General features: G+C 39.3%; 2 protein-coding genes across 2 annotated transcripts in view; one reads left to right on the top strand and one right to left on the bottom strand.

Moving 5' to 3' along the window:
- MYH15 (myosin heavy chain 15) overlaps positions 1–1,155 on the top strand; it is a 146,389-nt gene extending 145,234 nt beyond the window's left edge. The window contains exon 41 of the mRNA XM_053903316.1: positions 25–1,155. Within this exon, the coding sequence (XP_053759291.1) occupies positions 25–39 (15 nt within the window). The 3' untranslated portion in view covers positions 40–1,155. The remainder of the gene's footprint in view (positions 1–24) is intronic.
- A 1,050-nt stretch (positions 1,156–2,205) lies between these two features.
- On the bottom strand, positions 2,206–27,565 carry HHLA2 (HERV-H LTR-associating 2). The gene is given in 8 exon segments (XM_053903317.1): positions 2,206–8,002; positions 8,039–8,150; positions 8,399–8,455; positions 10,812–10,826; positions 10,829–11,068; positions 11,989–12,080; positions 13,759–13,848; positions 27,461–27,565. Coding segments are annotated over 8 exon segments (897 nt in total). The 5' UTR covers positions 27,556–27,565; the 3' UTR covers positions 2,206–7,806.
- Positions 27,566–27,786: the final 221 nt, after the last annotated feature.

Here is a 27,786-nt window from a genome sequence, read left to right as displayed (position 1 = left end):
GAACACACTCATATTGTTTTTCAGGCTCATGAAGAATAAGCAGTCCTTGCTTATGAAAAACAGAAGTTGGACAAGTCCAAGGATGGTACCATTTGATTGCTGAAAACTTAAGTTGCATTTGAAACAAGCATTAAAAAAAGCATGTTTATGTGGTGTGAAAAGCAGTTTAAACAAGGTGATTAGAAAATGTAATAGAGTATCCTTGCTTCCCAGGTTAATGGGGATTTTTTTGGTCCTCAAATACAAGTAAACATTTTACATAAAAGATAAGAGTCTTTTAAATTCTCAAGTTAAAAAAATACCTATTGCCTTTTAATGCATAATATTTATGGAAGACATGGACGATGAGGCCTGGGGTATGTTAGTAAATTGTTATTACTGAAGTTAATGAGTTTTGCTGGACTCCTCCAACAATAAGTATATTTTTAGCCACTAATGGTGGGAGTTGATCAACTTTTCTCTTAGCACTGTAATTTACATATAGTCACAGGTACTTAGAACTTGTAGATAAGAATCCTCCTAATCTATACCTGGGTGGACTACATGCCTGTGCATTTTTCAACACTGAAACAGCTTCTCATATAAGATGATCAGTTTAGTGTTAGGGGGAATGCTGGCTTTGTATTGTGCCAATGTAGCTAAGCGAGAGGTACATTTCCTGGATTTCCTTTCTCTGTTTGTTCTGGATTGGAGTTGGTCACAAGAGAAATTTTCACTACATTTGAGAGGGAGCGGTAGAGATGCAGCTGTTCATTTTATGCTGTTAAGCTCATGGTATGGCCCCAGGCACTGTGATAGCTGGCAAATGCTACCCTAGGCCAAAAGAGTGAGCTGGCACTGAAACTCCCTCCTTCAGCTTCAGAGTCCTAGCTACGTGTGTGTGTGGCTCCATGGTACTGGGCACCAGCTTCTCTTGCAGGTCACCCCTGTCATTGCCTTTGGAGGCCCTGAGAGGCATGAATTCCAGTTTCTTCTTATGGATTTCAGTTCATCGTCACTCCACAACCAGCTCTCCTTGCTGACCACTAGCACAGCTGACCTACAGCTACCTAAGGTACATCCCCAGATGCGGAGGGGACAGCCTGACATGGACTTCTTTACAAATGCCCAGACTTGTGTAAGGTTGATTCTATATAATAAATCTTTATTCTAGCATTCTCAGCAGTGTGCCTCTCTGACCCAACCCTGACTCATACAGGTGGCTCCAAGATTAATTTAGAGGCTCACCAGCATTGAAGGACCCAAGTTCATTGTTGTCTGCCATCCTGAATTTGTTGACTTTAGTCTTTCAACCTGTCCCTCCTCATCACTGTAAGGAGACGATAGTAGTTCTGAGCATTTTCTACTGACAAAGTTTTTGTTTATAATGATGTCAATACTTTATAGTTTATGATGAATACCTGTCATAACATGGGAGCAAACACTTAGAGAAAATTGGACCAGGTAGCATTAACATACAATTCAAGGTTGATTTTCTCCTATAAACTATAGGGTCAAAACTTGATTAAGTAACAAAAATCCTGATTAGATTTTTTTCTTTCTTATAAACTGATTAAAATTAAAAGGAAGCGATCAAGTCAACTGCGCTATCCATTGTCTTTGTGTAAAAATTTATGTGGAAATATAAATTTATTATAAGGCTGATTAACAATATGACAACTGAGCCAGAAGAGTGAATCAAATTATCTTCATAGCTAATGTCACTCAGCTATGCAAACCTTGTGTTGGAAGGTATAACCCAGCCTCAGAGATGTCAATTCTTGAGTTGATAGGGCCCTTTGCTCTAGGCAATCTTGGAGATACTGACATTTTTAGACTTTGGAGTCCCTAAGACTCATCATACTAAATTTAGTTGGTTAAACTGATATTAACTATTCATAGAAAACTGGAGTACAATACCTTAGCATATCAATTGCCCTGGTTTTTCACCTTTTCACTAAGGTAATTTCTGCTTCTATGTTGATCAGATCATTAGTTGATCAGATTTTGAATCAACACTTAGTGATAATTTCTTCCAAGATCTTGATGGGAGTCTCACTGTGGCTGATTGCAGCAGGGATGTCAATGAATGAGAAATTTCTAAGTTTGAATTGGAATCCTTGGCATCCAGGCATTCATAATCTTGATGCAGGTAGGGAGTCAGTGAGTGATGGTTAGGACTTGAAGAGTAAATGTAATCTTGTCAAAGACAATGGTTGCAAGTCTTTCCAATGGTAGAATTACTGGGCCATGATGAGCCATAGCTGGAATTGCAGTAAAGAAAGAGTAAGTGAAGTCACTGGATATTAAGGATGCTCATCATGTGTTACCACAGTTCTGCTTCATTTCCTATACTGTCTGGGTGTTTTGAAAGGGCCTAGAACCAAGAAAAATGGGACTTTATGTGGCCATTGTTCATGTCAGAATAACCATTTTTATCTTGAGCATTTAATGATGGTACTGTTTTGTCTTGATTGTTGGGAGAGGGGAGCTGTAGAGCTATTGTTTGCATCTGTAATCAGGGATCCATGAGACAGTTGTAAGTAGTTATGAAGTCTCAATTTCAATCTCCCTCCTAGATTAGTTCCTGAGTTTTTAACCAGTAGAAAAGCGAGTTTACCTCACTCTTTGCTCTCATTTATATTATGATTAATGGACTCCTAAAAGGTGTGCAGCAGCAAAAAATTTAAACTCCACTTTAAACAACTGAATTTGCAATCAAACGATAATTTGTAAGTAAATTCAGTCCCCAAGGAGCCTAGAAGTGGCTGGAAAAGTATGGATTCCCAGCCACCTGAATCTGGGAAGAAACTGTAATCTGCTTTTCTCTGCTTTGTATTTCTTTCGGCTTCTATTCAGTCCCATACTTCCATTGGAAGAATAAATACATTGGTGCATCATCATATGCATAGTGCCATTGGAGATCTCTATAAATAACAGTAGGAAGTGAGAAGAGCAGCCACTTATTTAAGTAGCACCTGTTTAATTATAGACATTGGAAAAAGTCCTAATTGTATTTTTTTTCCTGTTGAGTTATCCTATGATCCCTCTCACCCTTTTTTCCCCTCTGATGATACGTCAACCAATCACTTTTTCACAGTAGCATTCTTATACTATAAGGTTTGATAAAGGAAAGATTTTACCTTGTTTTCTTCTGTGTCATTAGCAGTGTTGGCTCTCTCATCAGTAGAGACAGAATACCTTTCTACAGGAAAAAAGAGAAATTAAAAAAAAATCTCTTTGCAAATGCTCAGCTTCTTTCTTATTCCTACCTCAGTACAATTACGTTATTAGATTCACCTTAGTCACTCCCCCTTTCATATCTTTCTTCCAACAAACAGCATTAAAAATGCATTCAGTGTAGAAATACTTCTTCATCTACAAATAGCAATAAATTCTTATGGACGATTCAGGTGCTCCAAAGCAGGGATAAAGACTGTTCAACCAAGCCAGGAATTCCTGGCTTTTTAGGATTGTTGGCCTGATTCCTACTAACTGTTAACAATGGAAAATAACAGCCAAAGAGATGATGGTTAAACCCAGAGCGATGGCAAAGGAAAAGGGATACAACAACATTGTAAGGCCTTCCTTTTGTGTCTCGCTAAAATCTGGGATAATTTATACTTATCCTAGACTAAGGACATTTTAAAACAGTACTAGAAAAGGGAATTTAAAGAAGAAAAACATGAACCATGGTCCTATGAAACTACAACCAAGGTTTAGGGGCCATTAGTGCAACAGCTTGAAATATATTTTCAGCCTACCTAACTACAGAACTGTAGAACATTATTTTTTTAAGTAGCCAATACCCTGACATTGTTTTTGCTCTTATCTCCTGACTGCTCCTCCAGAATCAGAACCCAGCTTCCTGTCTCTGCCTTGGGATGCTTACCTGAGTAGGTTCCTTCTAAAGTCTTCCCTCTGGCCTCCAGTTGAGGTGGAGACCAGAGAGAGGAAAGGGCAAACGCACGTATTTATTCTTCCAGCTCTTTCCTTGTAAGGTCTTCTTGGTCTGTGTCCTTCAACTAAAAGTCATTCTCCCTACAAGGCATCAGATTTTACATGACTCTCTGCTTCTGGGTTTTGGGAACTGCACCCTCTCCTTGTCCCTTCAAGCTTATATTTGCTATCAAATCAGCTGCTCCCAGTTCTGGGGAAATGCACTATCTTTTGTGTTCCCCTTTGTACAGTTTTGGGTATGCCAGGTGTTTTCTGTTGGGACTTGACTTTTGCACATTTCCAAAATAGAAACTAAAATGTCATTCTTGAACAGTATGTAGTGTCCCTCTGTTCTATAATTTGAACCCTAATTTAGTCACAACCGTCATTGTATCAGGTCAGAGGTTGCTTCTGGGAGACAAACCAGACTTGCCCAGAATTTCCGATTTTGTTTACTTCCGGCCAGCTGAGGGACAGGAGGAACAAATGATAAGCAGGACTAGTCTGCGGATTAGTACAATCAAAGGTGTAGATTTGGTGAAATTCTTGCTCAGTATCACCCTTAAAAACCTTACCTTCAATAATGGTGTCTGCTATGACCAAATCCCCTAACTTCATCAGGGGCAAAAGGCAATTATCAACCAGAGGAAGGGACATGAGCTATATCTCAGCCTCCCAGGACACTCGGTCTTCTCAGAAAGGTTATGGAGTAAGAGAGCTACTTGGAGCCTAGACCTACCTCTGCCACTAGTTAGCTGTGTCATTGTAAGTGGTATACATGAAACTGTTTCATGTCCCTAACTACTTGGATTCCAGTTTCCTGGTCTATAAAATGTGGAAATAACTACATCTAAATTTTTCCTGGATCTAATTCTGTCAATAAAAGCAAAGTCTTCTAAGAAGTCCTGTGACCATGGCATCTTAATGTATAATTTTAAATTACCATAAGTAATAAAAGTACTGTAAGTAACACAGGTTTGTCCCAGAAAATCTAGAAAAAGTTTTTTTTTACACATTTAACAAGGATTAAAATAAAATGGCCTATAAAGAACAAAGAAGTAGCACCATAGACAAAGCTCAAAGAAAAAGAAAACAGTACAAGGACTAAAGCAAGTCCAGACAGAGGGGGCAAACTCTCTCCAAAGGCATCCATTTTAAAGTCTGGGTTTATTTCATTCCAGCTATTTTTCAATGCAAGATAAATTTGATCATTTTGTGTATTAGTGCCAGATTTAAATTTTTTCAGTGTGCTACAATGCATGTGCGTGTATATAGCTTGTTATATTGTTGACCATTTAACTCAGGATAAACTTGTTAAAAGTAGGATAGTTAGATGGAAATGTGGGAGCATTTAGAAAGGTTGCTGATAAATTTTGCAAATGAATATCCAGAAGATTCAAATCTGTTTACAAGCCCAGCAGCTGTGTGGGGTTAGCTGCTTGGTACACCTCTACTCGAACACCCAGGGAACAAAGCCCAAATTCCCCATGAGACACCTATCTCCACTGAAATGAATGCAACTTATTGACTTACTAAGGAACATGCAAAACCAAAGGCACCAGAGACAGGATAATTATCCAGGTAATTCCTTTTTGACTCTGTTCTAAATAAAACAAAAAGTCTATAAACTGGAAGAAAAATTACCAAAGGAAACATTTACTATTTTAAAAACTAGTTATTTCTGCATTCATGAGCATAAATACCTCACAGTCTCAATGGCTTTACTGTGGGAAACCTCCATAAGCAGGAATATTAAACAATTTGGGGCTTAGTAGGGAGTGGGTGTCAGAGGAGACAAAGTCCACAAACTTAAAAGGCAGTGAGTCTATTATGCACTGTGAGTTTCTATTTTTTATATTGTGAAGAGAATTAACAAAGGGATAATTATGACTACAGACTAATCTCAGCCCAGCATTCTCCTTGGAGGATGAAGGGAGGGCAGAGTTCACCCTTGGCTTGGAGAAGACAGGGGCATAGAGGAACAGGGGTAAGTACAGAGGTGATGAGCAGAGTGGTGTGGGAGCCATGGTCTTGAGTGAGAGGTGACCAAGAGAGTGCTTGATGCCCCTCAGAATCATTGGAGTAGCCAGAGTTTTTTCAGCATCGTTGTTGGAACTATAATTGTAATTAGTATTAAAAGAAGTAGGACCCAGAAGGCAGAAACTTGGAGAACTTAAGTTACCTGCTAATCTTGTGATCTATGTTCTGCCACAGAGTGGGGGCAAGCATTAGAGCACATAGGCCAATTCAAGGTGGAAAAAAATGTTTATAGCTATTCTTTAAAATGAATAGCTCTATATAACAGATGCCTATTTTTATGAACATACTCTTTATTAATAAAGTAATGTCCTGCAATCACTAAGACATTAATCTCTCTATATATTTGTGTCATTCTGAAATTCTATACCCATATAGAGGGTGAGCAATTAAGTAGAAATGTTGACTTTCAAAAGTGTTCCGTATGCACACTTTTCCTCCTGAAGAAAATCTTGCAAGGTATAGAATTGCCTTACTTTACTCATGACCCTTGCTTCTCCCATCTGTAAAGAAATTTGCCTAACATCACATAGTGATTCCACAAAATTTAGCAAGAATTATTAAATTCCATTCAATTCCATGCAACTTTTATGGAGTAGATCCATCACCCCTCTGCCCCCAAATCTGGGCTTCCTTTTCAAATGTTGCAGCATCTCCTGGGCAAGATAACAAGTAGAAAATTGCAATTGAGAACAGGAAACCAAGTTGCCTTGAAAGAGTGATGTTGAGGACACGAGTGGTGTTTGCCCTGTGGGGGTAGCTCCCATTACACACCTCTTCCTGGGTGGGAATGAGAGGTTTTGAAAAGCTTCTTTTGTCAGAGATGGAATGGTCCTGATGCTTTGCTTTGTGTAAACTAAAGATTAGATCTCTGATTAGAAAGATGGGTCATACGTGGTCTTCAGACCATATCTTCCTGTTTTTTCCCCCACACTCCAAAATGAGGCAACATTTTAAAAACAGAATGAAAGCTTAACTGTATTTTACATAAAACTAACATTCTTATTTTGGAGAAAAATAGGAGCTTCAAATGCACTCCACTTTTCAGCGTTCTCAAAATGACAGCTCTGCACAAAGGGAGTATTGTCCCTCAGTGTCTAGAAGCTTCTGTTTGAAGACTACTTGACCTAAGGACAACTCTGTGTTCTTATCTCCAAATCTGCTATTCCTCCTAATTTTCACAACTAGAATGATATAAATGTTTTTAAAACAAATATTCAACTGACTCAAGTATCTTTAATACATAATACAGAGATGCCATGGTTTCCTACGACATCACGTTGATAGCTTAAGGGTAAGGGGATCAACCAATCCACCTAGAAAGTCAACTTCATGAGTGCATATGCCATGACTCTAAAATATCTCTAGTCCACTCTCCATAAATATTTTTGGCAGTTAACTATCAGTAGAGGTAAAAAAAATGAGCTGAATCGGGCATCACTTATTGCTTCCAACGTCCCTTGGTGACTGTTTCCACCAGGTTCACAGATCATGCTTCCCCTGCATCTACCAGAGCCCCAGTTCTAACTTCTTACTGTGCCTGAAGGCTCAACTCCCCAAATTCCAGGCCCTAAAGCACAGGTTAAGCACAGTAGTAAGCAGAAATTGAGGATGTTAAGACCACAGACTCACCAAATCATGTAAATTCCCTCTACATTTCTGAAGCCCTGAAACCATGAAGAGGAATCTTCTGGGAGAAAAAAATTCTTTTTTCAATGCAGGACTTTGTGAGTTTTAAAGAAGTATCTTGGCCAGAAGTATCCCTATAGATAACATTTTCAAGAATACTTATCAAAATTATTCTTTAAATGCCAACCTAATTTCCCTGTTTGATATTCACAATCTCTATTACTATAGCCAAAATCTGTTACCCAACCCTACTTGTAACTTACCTACAACATGCAGCATTTGGATGGTGAGTAAGCTATATTTGCTTGAAGAAATATTGCCTAAGTATTCCCCACTGTCTGAAAGACTAAGATCCTTCAAAGTCAAAGAGAAGTCACTTTGTTTTTTTAGGTCTTTGTTCCATGAAAGTCAGGGTTCACTGATAGGTCTTTGTTCCATGAAAATCAGGGTTCACTGATAGTTGTTATCTTGTGAGGAGCTCAGAAAGTGAGCCAGGATGGAGGAGGTCTCCTTTTCCACTTTGGACCAAGTGACTATGAAATCTTGGTTCAGGGGCACCTGGGTGGCTCAGTCGGTTAAGCGTCCGACTTTGGCTCAGGTCATGATCTCGCGGTTCGTGAGTTCAAGCCCCGCATCGGGCTCTGTGCTGACAGCTCAGAACCTGGAGCCTGTTTCAGATTCTGTGTCTCCCTCTCTCTCTCTGACCCTCCCCCGTTCATACTCTGTCTCTCCAAGTCTCAAAAATAAACGTTAAAAAAAAATTTTTTTTAAATAAAAAAAGAAATCTTGGTTCAGTAAAAAAAAAAAAAAATACTGTTCACAAGTTTACATGAGAGTGCAACATTTTCACCCTGCATTTTATGAAGGTCATCTAATAACAGGATAGAAAAGGAAACATCAATGAAAATACAATTTTCAAATGAATTTTCTAAGTTACACTTAGAAATGCTTTGAGAAAGATCTTTGGAAATGCATTTCTTGGAAGAAAAGCTGTGCTCCCACAGTTTAACACTTCCCAAGGTTAAGTTTAGACTTTTGAGGAGACCTAAACCTGGGCCAGCTAGCAAGGTTTCTCTCCTTGTTTCCAACTCCTATAGCCCTATAGTGAGCACTCAAGAATGTTGCCACCAGCCTTTCAAACTCAATGTTCTGTTGACACCTAAAATGCTGGTATTCCCCAGAACTCCCCTCTTGTCACTATCTACTCCCTAGTAGTCTCTGTTACTTGTGTGGTCTCAACCACTTCTTAATTGCTCTTTCTGCACAAAGTCCCTTTTCCTGCACATTAATAGTATATTTCCAGCTATGTGGAGGTAAGCCCCCACTGGGCTGAGCTCTGTTAGAGCAGAGACTATGCTAGGTGTGCTCGGTTTGCCCCTCCAGTCAAGCTGCATCTTGTCCTTCCTATTCTGCAGTTTGGTAGCTGACCTCTGTGGATTACCATGAATTCTCTCCCTAGGCTCTAGACTTCACACTCCACCTGCAAGAGACTGATGCCAAAGTGAGCCATCTAAAATGCAAATCTGGGTCTCTTTGATGCCTCAAATCCTTCTTTGGCTCCACACTTCCTTCCTCCGGGACCCTGGTCAAGCTACTTAGCAAGACCAAGGCCTTTCATCTGATTTTGCCTCCCTCTCCAGGCTTATCTCTTGCTACTTTAGCTTTACCCTCAACCACTTATACTTCTACAAATTCAGGCAATATTTACTCCTTTGTGCTTTTGTGGTTTTTAACCTGGAATGCCTATGTCCTCTGGAAATTCCTAATTTTCTTTTAAACTTCTGCCCTATGCAAACTCCTTAAGCATATATTCTCTAACAACGCCATTTATATCCAATCATAGTAAACAATTAATTGCTCCCTTTGCTATGCTGTCTTCCTAGTTTAATTTTTACATGTTTTTACTAGATGTTGTGGATCCAGAAATGAGTAAGAGTCCACATTTTTTTTTTTTTTAATTTTTTTAAATTACATTCATTTATTTTTGAGAGAATAAGACAGAGTGCTAGCAGGGAGGGGCAGAGAGAGGGGACACAGAACCTGAAGCAGGCTCCAGGCTCTGAGCAAGCATTCAGTACAGAGCCTGATGCGGGGCTCAAACCCACGAACCGTGAGATCATGACCTGAGCCGAAGTTAGATGCTTAACCGACTGAGCCACCCAGAAGCCCCCATTCTTAAGTTCACAGTCTGAGAGCAACAAACTTGGCAGATAAAAAATCCTCAACAAGAGGAAATAGCACTGAGCTTAAGAAACTGTAGATGCTTCTGCATACTCAATTCTGAATAAATGTGAGAAAATACAATTTTCCATAGAAAGTATTTACAATTTAACATCAACATTTTCAACACTTTTCCATATTCCCATTACTGCCTGGAAAAGTGAATACTGGGTATCCCTGCCTTCAATGCTGAAATTATGTAAAGTTGGTGAATCACTCATAATTCAGGGTCTTCTTGGCAAGCACTTTGAGAATACGTGACTCAGGAAAGAAGCCCAAAAAGGAGAGCAGCTAACCTCTACCTTCTCCATATAATGGAGATTTACTAAAGAAATTTTGCTTTGCTTCTAAAATATAAAACATTTTTCCTTAGAATTGGATAAGAAATATCAAATTAATTTCTCTTTCTCTTAAATAGTAGGTTATTAGAGTAGATTATAGTAGATTTAGAGATTGGTCAAAATTTAGATTTTTTCAAATAAGAGGAAAGAGTATCAAGAACTGTTCACGCTATGATAGTGCTGTTGATAAAGCTTAATAGGATAATACTATGTAAAGAGAATAAACAGAGGCAATACTAATTAATTTTTGTTTAGTGGAAAGAATGGCAACCATCACAGATTGTAACTTAATAGGCAAGTATCCTCTCATCTTTTGAGGTGCAATGCAGGTAGGAAATCCTATTTAGAGGACAAATCATAGAGAAATATAATATTCATGAGTATATTTGCTACTTTCCATTTTAAAAATGTTTTCCTTCAACACAAACACCTAACAGGTAGAATTACTTCTGTTTTACCAATGTGGAGCTAGTGCTTAGAGCTAAAAATGGTTGCTTAAGATAACAAAGCCAGTATATATCAGACCTAGGACTGTTGTTTTGGTCCTCTAACTGGTGCAGATACATTTTCTTTCTTTTGTGCTCTCTTCTTTCCCTGTAAATCAATCCTAATTCCCTCCCAACCTCTGACATAGCACATGCACACAGAAAGCCCCATGGAGCCTACCTTTCATTGTCAATCCCCAGTCCATGTTTGTTTCGGCAATGAGTTTTCAGTAGCACATTCATAAGATAAATTTGATCCTGTAATATTTATCATACTATTTATATAAAAACCCAAAGACTCAGTTTCTTCCATATTGCTTTCAGAGGTGGGTGTATTGTCCATTTTCCATGTGATAAGTGGATAAACACTTCACACACTGCATATTAAGAAGCTATCTCTGTTCCTCTTTTCATACTTTATCACAGGTGTGATGAAAGCTAGGAGGGAGAAAGAAGGGCATGTGAGGGACTGGCATTAGTTTCTTTTTAAGTCATCTGTGCAGAACACTTATTATTTTAATACCCGTAAAATGAAAAGCTAAGCTTTATGAGAAAAACTTGGCAGTTACGAAAGGAAAAACAAAACAAAAACTCTGTAGAAACTTAAGATACAGTCTGGTTATCTACAAGTGAAAGAAAAAAGCATGTGCAGATACTTAGCAACTAGCAATCTTCGTTCTCTAGCAAGAATTCTAGATAGAAATCTAATGACCTCAGTGAGCAACCAATATAAACTAGAGCTCATGCAGCACTATGCCCTCTTCAGGTAATAACCCAGAGCCTGTTTGATTCTTTGTTAACACATGATTCTTGGATTTCTGAGTCAAGATCTGAAGCAGCTAAATGAGACAGAGGGAAAAGAAACAAGCGCTGGATAAAACAACCTGCTAGAAAATGCCCCTCCCCGCAATAAATAAATATAGTTAATATAGACAGGAGGAAAGCATACAATATTAAACTTAAAAAACAAAAATTAAGCCAGTAATTCAACATTTTAAAAGATAGCATATGGGCAGAAATTAAGATCGATACTATTAAATGCTAATAAGACTAACGGGTCAAAGTAATATATTAAAATTTTCTGATACTTTTTCTTTCAAATCATTTCCCACTATTAAATACAAGAACGCTCATCACAACACCTGTCATGTAAAACACTGGAATATCTACCAGTAGAGGAATGGATGTATCAGTTATAGCATGTCTATACTATGAGATACCATGCATTTAAAACATGAGGTAGATTTGTATTGGCTTGCAAGGTAGTCCATAGCATATTCAATTAAGAAAGAGATATTTTAGAAAAACATGGAATGACATTATTGCTATGTTTTATAAAACCTTCCATGCATACTTACCTCCCACCTTTAGTACCACTTTGTTTATGATGTTTCTAGATGCTGTTCCCACATAGCATATGTAAATTCCTTCATCAGGAAGGCTTAATCTTCTAAATGATAAGGAGGCATTTCCATTTCACTATGAAAGAGGGATGTCCTGTTTGTGTATCTGTGATCTTGCCTTTCCAGTCATGGTCTTTGTAGTATGAGTGCACATAGCTCTCTTGATTCTTCCAATGAACTACTACTTCAGGCACACTCTTAAATAAGCGAGGGAGAATTACATCTTCACCAAGTCCTCCAATGGCAATTTGCTTCTCCTCAATATTATCAAGGTTTGAGGAAGACAAAAGCAATATAACTAAAAATCAAGAGCAGTTATGAGGAGAATTAGCGATGGGTGCTTATCAAGGGCTATATCAGAACCACCTAGAAGAATTATCCTAGGTCAGCAGCCTGCCAATTAAGACAATACCATCAAAAACCTTGCTAGTCTGATTACTAGAAATGAGTCACAAAGCTAGTGTTAGAGTTTCTGCAATTGTATATTATATATGCAAGAGTCCTGTTGACTTTTATTTCATGAACCCATTTACTTCTAATACCTACTACAATAACAACAAAACCATTTATTCAGCTAGCTAGAGTCAGCAGGCCCTAAACAAATAGAACAAACTTAACTTGGTTTCATTAGGAAATATTTGGAGTGTGTAGAAGACAATGCTGGATTTGGAAATCTGTTAGGAATATGCAGACCTTAATCTCAAGCAAGGGAGCACATGGGCAGGAGGGGTCCAAAAGGGGAAATGAAGGGACTCATTTATTTTGGCTTTAGGGCACCTCTCAGGATGTCATATGTGTCAAATGAAATGTACCTAAGGAATAGCGTCCTAGATATAAATGTGGAAGTCCAATCATCCTGAGCTATATATTTATACATATAGTTTTTTACTATTAATTTCAGAAGTTGACTTTGAAAAGCAGATGGATTCAGAAAAACAAGCAAGGTTTTCGTAAAGAAAATATATTTAGCCATTTCATAATCGTTGAAGGTAGCATCCGGCTTCTTTGACTAATTCACAAAACATTGTAGGTAGATCGTGTACCCTATCTATGGATTTTAGGAAATTAGGGCTGTAAAGACAATGGAGTAAACTCCGTTGGACCTTGGCCAAGACTACCCAAGACAGGAGAATTGAGTGCTCATGTGGCCTTGTCACAGTCTTTTTCCTCTGCCTTCTCTGGGGCTCCTTCTACTCTGCTATGTCCCACTTCTCTCCCTCAGATTTAGTTTATTTCTGTACAAAGAGCTAGAGGGATGTGGTGGTATTATGCTGAGAGAAAGACATGGAAAGATGGGAAAGAAAAGGAGTGGTTTATGTCAACCTCCCAAATTGTTCTACTAAACACCTCTAATATTTCACTGGATAATTTAAAAATGCCCATGACAGGACCAAGAAAAGTGGATAATGCCTGCTGTTAAGTGCTAAGTACCAAGCTTACCCTCGAAAAAAAAAAAATCAATCATCAGTCAATCAAACTTGCCTTTCTAGTGATTTTATATCTGGTAGCAGATAACAGAAAAAGCCTTAGAGTAGACAGGAGAAAATATCATTTTTAATCTTCATCCAGGATCTCCAGTCTGTTTCCTATTTCTCTTTAAGTGATCTTTTAGAAAGGTTCACAACGCTATGGCAACAGAGGAAACCATCACCTTGCATTGTGTACTCACGTTCCTATCTAGTTGTACAAATAACTAACACTTGGTTACATTATAAAGGAACTCACCGTGAAATCCACTTAGAGGTGGTACAAGGATGAGGATGACAGAGAGCACTGCCTGTGCCTTCATGTCTCGTGGAGGTCATACTAATTACACTATCAAAGACAAGCAAAATATGCACGTTAGGGATTTCAAATGCCAGCAGGAATAGGAAAAGAAGTCGTCTGACTTTTGGAGATCAGTTAAATAAACTACGGTACATCCATACAAATCAGTCTTCTGCAGCCATTAAAGATGATATTGTAATAGTTGGTTCAATGGTATGGAAAGAAGTTCCTAATTTTGTGAGAGAAAAATCAGATTACGATGTAACTTGTAAGTAGCATAATCCCTTTTTAAAAGCACACCCATTTCTGCACATAGGAGACAGACTTGTCACTAAATACACACTAGGATGTTAACTCTGCAGAGCAGATATCACATCTAAAGCAGTGCCTACCATATAGTAGGCACTGAGAAATGGCCGTTGAGTGAATAAAGATTTGGTATATGGTCAACAGTGGTTCTCTGGATAACAGTTTTTGTTATGTTTAAAGCTTTCTACATGGATATGCATTGCTTTTACAGTAAAAATGCTAAAAACAAATTCAGTTAAGCATTAATGCCAATGATGTTAACTATGGTATTGTTTATAATCACATACAAAAACAGGGGTGGCTGTGTGGCTCAGTCGGTTAAGGGTCTGACTTTGGCTCAGGTCATGATCTCACCACTCATGAGTTCGAACCATGCAATCAGGCTCTGTGCTAACAGCTCAAAGCCTGGAGCCTGCTTCAGATTCTGTGCCTCCCTCTCTCTCTTTCAAAAATAAACATTAAAAAAAGAAAAAATAATAATAAAATAAAATATAATAACACACGAAAACAAAACAAAATCTAGAAACATTCTTATAATAATAGTATAGATCATAAGGCAGTCATTAAAATCATGGTTTACAATGAATGTTTCAAAAAGTACAAAACACAAGAAAATATAGATGGCAAAGTGTTTACATACAATATAATTCAAGTAAGTAAAATATAACTGATTTTCTCTGGTGATAGGATTATAGATCATTTTTACTCTTTAAAAAATAGCTTGTTTAAAGAATAGCATATAATTAGTTTTAAAAAACCTCTAAAGGAAAATTTTAAAGAAATCATTTGGGAGTCATACTATTAAAAAAGCTGTGTCATAAATTTGTTGTAGGGTATGAGCTTTAATAATAATTAAAACTATTCTAGGGGAACCTGGGTGGCTCACTCAGTTAGGTGTCCGACTTCAGCCCAGGTCATGATCACCGCTGGTGAGTTGGACTCACCCCGCTTTGGACTCTGTGCTGAAAGCTCAAAGCCTGGAGCCTGCTTCAGATTCTGTGTCTCCCTCTCTCTGCCCCTCCCCTGCTTTCTCTCTCCCTCTCTCTCTCTCTCTCAAAAATAAGTAAACTTTGTTTTAAAAAAAGAATAATTAAAACTATTCTAAAAAATACAATTCAGGGGTACCTGGGTGGTACAGTCGGTTGGGTGTCCAACTCTTGATCTCAGCTCAGGTCATGATCTTACAGATTTGTGGGTTTGAGCCCTGCATGGGGCTGTGTGCTGATGGCACAGAGCCTGCATGGGATTCTGTCTCTCCACTCTTCCCCTCCCCTGCTTGTGTGTGTTCTCTCAGTCTCTCTCTCAAAATAAATTAAAAAAATATAATTTGACTCCTTCATCACATCAAAATAAAACCTGATAGAATAATTTATAGTTTCATCTTTGCATTTTAAATTCTAGAATAAAATAATCATATATACAGACTAAGATGTGGGCCTTTTTTTAACAGGACTATACAATTTTTATATAGATAGATCTAAATAAAAATTGGAAAAGCAACAAGAACATATTAAGATACAAATAAACAATATATTTACTATATGACAAAGTTATCACACCAATAGCTTAGAGCAATAGATAAGATGTTTGGCAAAGCAAAAACTTGTAAAATAGTATTAGTTATGAAAATAAGACCTTTAGGGGACCTGGGTGGGTCAGTCAGTTAAGCGTCTGATTCTTGATTTCCCCAGCTCATGATCTCACAGTTCATGAGTTCAAGCCCTGCATGAAGCCCCAGGTGGGGCTCTGTGCTGACAGTGCAGAGCCTGCTTGGTATTATCTCTCTCTCTCTGCTCCTCTCCTGCTGTCTGTCTGTCTCTCTCAAAATGAATAAACATTAAAAAAAAAAAAAAAAAAGAAAATAAGGCCTTTGTATATTTTTCCTGTAGATGTATTTGCATGTATAATGTATGAAAAGATGTAGCACAATGATTATTTCTGAATACTAAGATTACAAGTAATCACTAAACTCATTTTCTGCATAAGCATATGTAAATATGTAATAATATTTTTTACCTTTATAGGCTACTTAAAAAAAAAGAATTAAGAATTATTGCTTTCCAAGTAATAATTAACTCAAATCCACCTTGCTTAATGTAACTTTGGGACATTCTATGTCCACTCTCTTTGGATTCACTTTCTCATTCTTTATAATGACTCCAATATTTGCTACCTTTTCTGGAAATTTCCAACATCCCTTTTTCCCATGTCTCTTTCAGCTGATGCTCTGGCTTCGTGAATTATAATTTATTATGGATACTCCCTCACCCCCTACATCAATTCAACCAACACATTAAGAGCTGTGTCTTCTCTTTCTGTCCCCCCTTCTCCTCTAATACAAAGCCAAAGCCTTCACTTTTGCTCTGTATCTCATATTTTTTTACATTCAAGAAATTTGTCCCTACAATTATATCCCCTCCTTTACTGTATCATTAGGTTCTCTCTTTTCATTAGATCAATACCATGAGTATAAATACCCCAATAAGCTCTATCGTAAGAACATTAAAAAAGACCATTGTATTCTCCTCTGGCTTTTGATTAGCTACCTATTTCTTAGCTCTTATTAACTTCTTGAAATAATTGTTTAAAGAACCACCCTCATTTCCCCTTTACTGTCTCTCCTCAATCCACTCTGGCCTCTGTCTGTGTGACATGCCATAAACTGCCCCTACCAGTGTCTCCAAAGGCTTCCATGTTGCCAAAAACAGTGGATATAATTTGTCCTCATCTTATCCAATCTTAGAGCAGCATTCAACATAATTGGCAGTTACCTCCCTCCTGGAAGATTCTTTGCTTGTTTCCAGCCCAACTCTTTTTCCTGGTTCTTCCTTCCTCACTGCTCCTCCTCCCCTGCTTTCCCAATTTATGTGAAAATATGGAAAGTTCTCAAGTCTTATACTTTCTCTACACTCTCTCCCTAGGTGAGTTCTTCTATTCCATGGCTCTGAATGTCATCTGTATGTGAAGGATTTTCAAACTCATCTACCGAATCAAGGTCATATATTCAGCTGCCCATTTGACAGATGCCTTATAGGCAGCACAGAATCAACATGAGCCCTTGACTTTTGCCTCATTCCCTTTACCATTGCTCCCTGCCTCAGCCCGAACAAGACAACAAAATTACCCAAAAGTGCTGCCAGTCTTGTTTTTTTGTTTGTTTTTTGTTTTTTGGTTTTTGTTGTTGTTGGTTTTTTTTTGCTATTGGATTCGATAAATCTCCATTATCTGTGCACTTACCCAACTCTGCTATTACTATCTCTTCCAAAGTCACTATCCTCTCTTACCTGGATATCTAAAATATCTGCCTGGTTACTCCTTACAATCCACTGTCAATGCAGCAGCCAAGAGTCATATTTTTAAAATATAAATCATTCTATGATATCCTCCTAATTAAATCTCTCCAGTGGCTTCCCGCCATACTTGGATCCAAATTTTTAACCCTAGCCCACCAAGCCTTGTGTACTCTGGCTCTTAGCCCTGCCTGCCCCTCCAGCCTCTTCCATAAGAGCCCACAACATACATTCTCAAAACCCTGTGAACACTAATCCTCCACTTCAAGGGTCAGCATGAGCTGAGAATTAGGCTCTTGAAAATTATTAAATTCATGCTTTTTGCATAAAATGACAATGACAGTAACCCATTTATCATTAAGATAAAGTACTATGAATAAAAAAAGAAAACATACTCAACCCCTTCTACACAAATGCTTGATTTAGCTCTGTTGAAATAATTTCAGCATTCAGCTAAGTGAGGGAGTTAATGAGTATCTGGCCCTATTTTTATGCCCAAGTTTTATTTTTAGACATTTATTTCCTTCCCCAAAAGCAGCAGAAATCTTCCACCTTGGATTAAACTGAAGTCACCCAAGTTGCAATCAGCATCCTTACAAAAGGGCTCAAATGTTAGAAGCATCTTGTTCTGGTACGTTTTGGCTGGATTCCAGATGTGGGGGAGAATGGCAAAAAGAGGCAGCCTCTGTAATGGAACATGGCAAAAAGAAATCCAGATGCTAAGACTAATCAGACAGAAGAGAAAATTGAAGCCATTCTACAAGCATAAAACAAAGAGAATGGAGCGACTACCCCTGTACCCATCTTGACAGCTACAGACCACACTGACTGCAGCCATCAGCACTGTGACAACAATGACAAACTTCACTTGTGTTCAGGCCAGACTCTCTAGCCTGCACATCAGTAACACTCAAGACTCTCTAGCCTGCACATCAGTAACACTCAAGACCAGTCCTGGCCTCATAACTGCTGGCCTAAATAGGACCTGAGCCACATGGCAAGCCAATGCTCTTTTTTTTTTTTTTTTTTGAAAAACAGGAATGTTTTACATCCCTTGCATTGTGCCAGTTCCCTTCACGAATTCCTTCAGGAAAAGCCGCTTCCAGGGTGCTACAGACTCCTCAGCATTGGTTTTAAATTCAATGCCTCTTCAAAGTGCTCTTGGCTCTGAGCCAATTTATGAAAGTCATAACAAAAGGAAACTCTTTGTAGCATCCTAGGGATTTCTCCTTAGCATCCACTTAGATTTTAATAGGATTGACTTTGTTAAGATGGAACCAAGAACAAAAGAACAATTTTAGTATTACCCACTCTTTACTCAGAAAAACCTCCCCTGATGTTTTACAATGAAAATCCACCCCTTGAGGATACATTGGGTTGAAACTGAATCTCTAGGGGTGCTTGGTTTCAGGCTCTGTTTAGGTTTCTGTTTTGTTGTTTTTGTGGATGGAGGAGTAGGTCTCTGTAACTGGGTTAAGGTGCACACTAGTACATTTGGGGGGAGGTGTGGAGGGGCAGTGGCAGTCCAGGAAGACTGAAGGAAAAAGGAGGTGAAACTAGAAAGAAGGGAAGGTAGATAGGGGGTGACAGTTGTTTTGCTTGTCTTGTCTTGCTGACCACAGCTTGAGAACAGAAAACAGAGCCACTTGCTCAGTCACAAGGGACAATCTCCAGGCATCCTCTACAGAATCACAGCACCTTAGAACAATCCATCAGAGAAGAAGAAAAGGAACTCACTTATGGGTTTTCCCATGAGGTTTTCACTCCCATGTTCCTTCTGGTTGTGCACCTGGTCCCTCAGGACAGCCACTAAGGAAGCCAGACATCATACCTCACTGAGTCTGGGAACACAGGGCAGGGGAAACCGCAGCTTCTGTGAGTTTCCCCTGGAGACTCACGTCTGGACTGTGGTTGTTGAAACTCCCACTGTGGTGGGTACAGTGGTGGGCATACAGAAGTTAGCCTTCCCCCGGGAAGGTAGATACAGCTGCTGACATTTAGAAATGGGGCAGTGATGTTAGAGTGGAGGCTCTCTTTGTGCAACGAGTGGAGAGCCCAGAAAATAGGTAAAGCCAAGAAAACCTAGGAAGGCTCATAACTCGGGTCCAATAAAAGTTGCTATTTGGGGGCACCTGGGTGGCTCAGTCTGTCGGGCATCTGACTTCGGCTCAGGTCATGATCTCACTGTTTGTGAGTTAGAGCCCTGCGTCCAACTCTGTGCTGACAGCTCGGAGCCTGGAGTCCGCTTCAGATTCTGTGTCTCCCTCTGCTCCTCCCTCACTCACGCTCTCTGTGTCTCCCTCTCTCAAAAATAAACCTTAAAAAAAATTTTTTAAGTCACTATTTTAGAAATGCCACACATTTAATATCGGATATTTTGTATATTAGCAGACCATTAATCTCCTGCCCAGATCCCCTATGATCACTTCTAGTTCAGGTTTCATGCACACATTGCTCAGCTACTGCCACCTTCTTCAGAGGATTGCCCTCAGGTGATGAAATCTGTGGTTCTGGGAGTTACATTCTTTCCCTACTCCCTGCCCCAGTGGTGGCTTCAAGGCAAGAAACATTCTGTGGTCCAGAGCCTCCCAGCAAATGAGGCTGAGCCTTCACCTGAAGCCACATCCCTGCTCAGCTCCTTTTCCTGCCCCATCCTGCTCCCACACTTCTTCACACTTTCCTCCTGGAAACACTCCACAAATCCCCATCTCTGGCGGGGTTGGTCCCCTGGAAGCAGAGCCCGAGACAAAGAACGTGAATGGGAGGGGCAGTACTATGCCTCCAAGGGCCATTCTCCACTTCAGACTCCTATCACAAAATGCTTCCTCCTGCCAAAAGGGTTGATTATATAATCCTCCTCAATAGTGCTCTATATAAGAAAGAATATAGCTGGACAGAGTGTTGTTTTTTGTTGTTGTTTTTGTTTTCTTTTTCTTTTAAAGCAAGAATGCTGCAAAGCCACGCAATAGACAAAAGAAAATGCCAGGGTTGAAAAGACAGACTGGCGGGCATTTTGTTGAGCACACAAAGGTAGTAAACAGTTGAATGAGACTGCATTAAGTGAAGTGAGTTTTGAACATGTGCAGATGTAAGGCCAAGGACTGCTTGAAAACAGTCAGCTCTCCCTGTATAAAACACACAGATAGATGGCCGTGGCATGCCAAATGCCCCAGAGAAGCCAGTCTGCTGTTTCTGTACACTTCTCCTCCTGCCAGTTCAGTGCATTATCATCACTAAATAATTTAAATGTTAATTGATTAAATGCAAGGACAAGACAAACCCAGGGTTTCTCCAAGAGCTAAACTGAAGAAGATGAACGCTCTGCGAAAAGGCTAAATAAAAGCAAGTCACAAAATAGGAGAGAAGAAAATTCTGCTATCAGATTAGGTGCTGGAGACACAATAGTCAAACTGTAAAGATCCAGAAGGAGCTGAACTCTTCTGTAACAATCTGAGTACAAAGTTCTTTGGCCATTTTCAAGAAATGATAATTGGAAATACTAGATGGTGCCCTACTAAGTTTGTGGAAGAAAGGTAACACAGAAAATCACACAGTGCTCCACATGCAGAACAAGGCCTTGACCCCCTCCACTCAAAACAAAACAAAACTAGAAAGTAGATGGACACCTGTTATTTCAATTTTTAAAACATTAAAAATATATCATTTGGATACTGAACTTTTTTTTTTTTTTTGGTTTTGTTTATTTGTTTGTTTTTTTAACTAGACCAACTACGGGGCCTGATTGTGTCAGATGTAAGGATTTTAAGGAAAGTAATGACATGACTCTGGTGTCCAATCCCCACAGACAATGTGAGACAAAGAATCTGTAACACAGAGGCAGCAGTAGTACCTAGGAGGGTTGGGGGGTGGGGTGGGGGTGGGGTCAAAGGATCCCTCCTTCCTAAGGTTGGTTTAGGTTTATCACCCAATTCTGGTATCATAATTCCATCCTACAGTGGTCACGGTTGCTATACTTAAATGTCTATTGTATGGTAAGTGACATATTCAATATTCATCATTCTCAGTATGAGATTAGCCATTTTGACTCAATCCCCATGTTTTCCTTTCAAATCCAGAAGTAAAGAAACTTTCTTGTCCCTACATATCAAGGTACTGGGGTTGAGTGACCTGTAACGGAATATTAGAATCAAGGATTTGGTGTAAAAACGATTAGGCAAAACAATCCTTACAAGATTTATTCCTAGCTGTGTAGATTGCTTAGGGCTTTTATCAAGTGATGCCTTATAAAGGACTGCCTATGTGCACCTGAATTACCAGCTATCAGTCCTTAGAATTTAAAGATGTAGCTAACTCAACTAGCTGGTGCACAAGACAGGGAGGACCAGGGCCTAGGTCTACATACACAGTTTAGTGGGTCATTCGCAAAGTACAGTGGTTGTGAAATTGGCTTTTTATCGGTGAGTTTTCTATATAGTTCAGAGTTCATTCCGCCAAATAAACCCTTGTTCGTAAAACTCCGTTGCTCTGTCCCTATGTTCTACTCCCAATCCATTCCTAGTGTCTGACAATGTTAAAGCTCTGAGAAACAAGAGAAAATGAGATACCTCAAATTTATCCTGACCTCCTAGGAAACAGGATTAGATCATCCTTTGTACTGTTCCCCCCACTCTGTTGTCCACCAAGCTTAACTGTCTTTTCTGCCATTGAAAACCTACAATTTGAGCATCTCCTATGGGTCACAGGCTATTCAGGGATGAGTCAGACAGTCCCTAATGTCACAAAGCTCAATCTGGTACCAAAGATAGATGGATTATATAAACAAATAAATCATAATACAGAGATACAGGCAGCAATAAGAACTCTCTGAGGTGCTACAGAAGGACAGAAGAAAGTTCTTGAGCTTAGTGAGGGCAGGGTGTTAAGGAAAGCTTCCCAAAGCATTAAGTTTTGAAGGGCAAGAAGAAGCTGTCCTGTGAGAAGGAGTAGAGGGAAGTGAGGAGGGAAGATATTTTCTAGGCAGACAATAGAACAAAGATACAGCCACAAGAGAACACAATAACAAAGCAGGCCGTGTGGAAGGAAAAATGCTGGAAAGGTGTGTGCAAAGGCCAGATCATAACCACTCTTGTAAGCCACAGTAAGGAAATAGAAACCTAATGATGAAGTCAGATTTGTCTTTCAGAAAGATCCCACCAGTGGAATTGTAGCAGATAAATAAAAGGAGCCAGCCTGTAAGCATCAATGAAGTAAATGTGGCAGGAAACCATTTAAAAGCAAACTAAATAGTGTGAAATAGAGAAAATGTGAAAGGGACACCGTGACAGACACTGGCACCATTTCCCTTTTTCTTTGCTAGCAGAACTCCTTCTCTGGCCAGCCCTGGGCAAGACGTGACCACCTCTAGCTAACAGAACACAGAAGGTCCAGAAAGGGTAAATGAGATGGCCACACTGGCTCAGTGCAGGAGGGGGAGTCCTCCACATTTGGGGAAGGAGAAGCTGGGGTAGTGACCACTGCAAAGAGCTGGAACCCAATCAGAACTTCCCAACTTTCCTGGAAATGGAGAGCCCAGCAACTAACCATGTTTCCACACCTCTTGAGTCTGGAAACCCAATTATAATGCCTGTACATCTGCCTTTCCCTCCTTCTAACTCTGAGCCTAATGGAAATAGGAAAGTGTGGCCAAGCCCCTTGTACTTCTCTGTCTCTAAAAGGAACTACTGAAATCAAACTGCAGAAAAAAAATTTTTTTTCCACACTGTTTTGGACAATGGACCATAAACAGGAGTCTATTGGGAGGACTTCTGTGGCAACTTTTGTGTCTGTGTAAGAGGGATAGTTACAAGGACAGAATTTCAGGGCAACCCCTTCCTTCTACTTTCTGAGCACTGATTTCATGCTGCATCTGCAAAAGCCACCTCCCAGACATGAAGAAACAAATGAGAAGATTAAAAAGTCAACATAACAAGGATCACAGAGATGACAGAAAGACAGAAAAAAAAAAAATAGAGTTTGTAATGACACAGTTGAGTCCAGCCTGTTCTGGATCCTGTACCTTTAGACTTCCTGCTAATTAAGTAATATATTTAAACTGCTGTGACTTGGGCCTTCACGTGTTTCCAAATGTCCCAAGGTGACACAAAATAAAAATATCTTCTTTCCCCTGATGAAGAGCTACTAACACAGGAAGTAGGTGCCATTTTTGTCTACATAAATAAATCAATGAAAAAAAAATAGTCTCTCTTCCTACTATAACAAAATATTGACAGAAGTGGTGCCCTATTTTAACAGGGTCAAGTTAGAGATTCATTTGCTTGCTAATGGTGGCAAAACCACTTTTAATCTTGAAGCTAAAGCAAGCATCAGTGATGAGCTACTAGACGTTTGTAGGAAGTTTAGTGTGCTTTAAGTTTTCTGTAGGAAGAAGTTTCTAACCGCAGAACCACATTAACCTTAAAAGTCCTTTCTTTTTAGTGTCAACATTAAATGGAAAATACTAATGCTCAGCTGAAGTAGTAGCTTTTCTATGGGGGTTTTCTATTATACACCTAGAAAAGGGTTTGGCTAGCTTTTACTCTCCAGGGTCCCTGTTTGTCCTTATTTCTTTCAAAGAAAAGAAAAGAGTAAACACTTGTTTTCAAAAGGCCTTTGAAAATACGGCTATCAAGTAGTAAAGTAATGTCATAGTATATAACTAGGATTTGCATATTGGTAGAATGAATGAATTTGACAAGTCATAATGCAATGATGTATACTTCAACATCATAAGCTTAATGTTGAATTTATAAAGTTAAGACTAGAGAAGAGACAATATAAAAGTTTTAAGTTGGTCTGTAGACCTTTAAAGAGCAGAGTAAATGAGTGGCTCATTCATACACAGGGGTATAATGGGCCACTCACAGATCAAGCTGCCCAGATGCACCTGGCAAGGCAGCCTCTGCTCAGTTCTACTTGTTTCTATAGCTAGAGGTTCTCCTGGGGGTTTTCTAGGCTCAATAAAAACACTGAAACATTCCAGGAGGGAGAAAGGGAAAGTGTGAGAGGGAGGGGAGGGGGCAGGAGACAGACAGACACTAACCAGTGCTGATAGGAGGCATCTTTGTTCATGATCTCATCTAAGGCAGTGAGATCCAGGCCCAGCACAATTTACTGTGCAATGTAGACTGTTTCTCCTTGCATTAGCTGATCTTCGGAGAGTAAGGATGAGAAGCCGCTACCTTCTTTGAGAAATATGCATTCTCTCATCTGCTCTCCCCTCTATCAACCTATCTTCTGGTAATTCCTTCCTGTCTCAATTCTGTCCCCTCTTATCTTTCTCTAGACCTTAACCCTTCTCCTGACCCAGCCCAGCTCTGCTTCTATCTTTCCCCATGCCTACAAACTGAACAGCATTCCTTGACCCTCTTGTTACCACTACTTGTGACCCTAATTCCCAACACATTTACCTCATGATCTGTATCTGGGACCATATCTACTGCTATTCCTTCTCACTGCATACTGACTTTAAAAGTCCTGTGAGGTACATGGGTAGCTCAGTTGGATAAGTGTGCAACATCAGTTCAGGTCATGAGCTCACTGCTCATGTGTTTGAGCCTGGCATCAGGCTCTGTGCTGACAGCGAGCCTGGAACCTGCTTCATATTCTGTCTCCATTTCTCTGCCCCTCCCCTGCTTGTGCTTTCTCTCTGTCTCTCTCTCACACACAAATATAAAATAAAATATTTTTAAAAACTTAAAAAAAATAAAAAATAAAAATCCTGCGAACCAGATTCCCCTTACCAATACTGAAATCATTTTTGAAAAACCCCCGTGACACAAGTGACAAACCCAAAGACATTCTTAAACCACATGGGGACATTCAGCTACTCCTCTCTTGCCATAAAATAGGATGTTGTCTACATTTGTGGGGATCTTGGGTGAGGAGAATTGGCAAGTCAGAAGAGAAGATTATGTAAATAAATAAAGATGGATAAAAGAACCCTTATGACCAAAGTTTACTAGGAGGTCCTATCTGCTAAGACAAAATAAACTATAGTTTTCTCTCTTCTGCATTTGTTACTTCTTTTGGTAATATTAGCAGCTAACATCACAGTGCTAGTAAGCATATAGTAATGTTATACACATTGTAAATCTAAACACAATCATATGAGGTATTGTAATTTCCATCTTAAGATGAAGACACTGAGGTTTAGAGAGGTTAAATAACTTGTTCAACATCAGTTAGTGAATGGAAAAGCCAGGACTTTAAACTACATCAGGCTCATGACTTTGAGGCCTTCCATTAACCACTACTTTACTATGAAACTTTACAAGTGACATCAGTGATTCACGACCCCTAGGTTATTCCCCAGAGAATGAGCTATCAAGGAGCAAATGGTTCCCTCCAGTGTAGCTTTAGCCTTTTTGAATCTTGACCATTTCAGTTTTGGCCATGATTGCAGGAAGTTGTTTTCTCTTAGCAAGTGGTCAACAGTGATTGTAAAACCATGTTTAGTTTAGGAAAGAAGTTAGTGTAGTAATTCCAAGTGCCCTCTCTGCTTCCACTTGCTCAGCTCTCCAAATAGGATTAACTGTGCATTCTGTTAATGATTAGTAGTAGCTTCTTTCATAGTGTCCCACGTTGGATGATAAATTATATACCATTGCTGTCTTAGTCTTTATTAAACATTACATATCAACATGTAATCAATCTCCTCAAAATCAAGAACTTCTGCTAAATGTGTAGGGAACATTTCTGTCTGCCCAGCTATACCCTGCCTTCAGAGGAATGCTTCTTCACCACTTCATTTTGTTCTGGAGGGGAGCGGCGCTGCCAATCTGTGTTGGCCACAATGTCCTACTCTACCATTCCAACCAAGGATAGGCTAATAATCCAGGCATGGCAAATCCTGGTGACCCATTTAAAGAGGGGACAAGGGATCCAAGAAAGGTCAAAGCACTTCTGAAATTTAAATGAGAAGATCTTTTTCCACTAATGCTTCCATACTGGGAGAATGTGGAACTACTGACAGCAATAAACTCCTGCCACATGAAAAGAACCATTTGACAGAAAGAAATCAGTCAATGTGGGGGGATGGGGTGTGGACTGGGAGGGTGGGGGGTGGCGGGTGCATAGAGAGGCTGAGGGTGAGAGTATAATAACAAGCAGGTGAGTACACCAGAGCAGAGAGAAGTGCTAGCCAATAAGCATGTCCTCATGGCCTTGGTTCTCACACTTTTTAATTCAAGTCTATAGACTACCCCAGTATCTTTCCATTTCATATGTGCTAACCAAATCTCTTTTTTTGCCTGAGTTAATCTGAATCTGGTTTCTATAACTTGCATATAAAAGTGTCTGACACCTAATCTCCCCAAAATTTACCTTCAATAATATTCAAAGATATGAAAAAAATGTTAAATAAGGTTTCATTTCTAACCTAGCAGAATGACAAAGATTAGATAGAGAGACGAATAGCTACACAACACACACACACACACACACACACACACACACACATACACACACACATACATTTAATATTCAGTCCTGGAAAAGATGCTTAGAGACATATCATTGGCGATGGTACACACTGATCTACAACTTAACTTTCTGGAAAGCAATTTGGCAATATTTATCAAATGCCTTTAAAACTGCAAGGCCTTCTGTAGTGACAAGCAATAGATTTAAGACTTAAGCAAGAAGGAAATGTAATAGAAGGACATTGGGGAACTCCAGAACTGAAGGACGAATCTCCAAGCTTCAAAACACCAAAGGCCCAGACAATGCTGGGAAAGTTGACAGCAGGAAGCCTGGGTTCGGTTCTTGGGTTCTTGGGTTCTGTTACACAGTGACTCAGTTCCAATCAACTTCCACCTAACTATATGATAGTTCTACTTTCCGAACTGCGGAGACCAAGAATTGGTTACATACTTCTACTCTTGGAAAAGCCAGCTATGGTAGGGAGAGAGAGCAACAGAAAATAAGATGTACAGTCAGCTCATTGGTATATTTCTATACAAGTACCTTTGGCTGCCCAACACACATACACATCTCCATACAGCCAAAGCTGCCTTCACGTACCAACACCCAAATACTCTCTGAATAATGGCAAGCTTACTTACCTCCTTCTCTGTGGGAAGCAGTCCAAGTTACACAAGCTGCTGCATCCAGGAGTAATAATAGATTTCACAAGGACACTGCTCAACAAGATCAGCATTTCTCAAACCATCTATAGTAAAGGAACAGTAAATTTTTGTTTCTAATCTGTCATGGACAAATTCACTGGGAAAATGCAATAAAGATGAATTGCTAGATAAATGAAATTAAACATAAAATGAAGCACTTGATTTTTTTTATTATTATATACAGTAGGCACAGAAACCTTGAGAGCAATGTAACAGAGTAATTTTAAAAACTCTATTTCTATACTTCTTGCATCATGAACCAA

This window comes from Panthera pardus, unplaced genomic scaffold, assembly GCF_024362965.1.
Source record: "Panthera pardus isolate Hobbes unplaced genomic scaffold, ASM2436296v1 HiC_scaffold_16, whole genome shotgun sequence".
NCBI lineage: Eukaryota > Metazoa > Chordata > Mammalia > Carnivora > Felidae > Panthera > Panthera pardus.
This window is presented reverse-complemented; position numbering and strand designations above follow the sequence as displayed.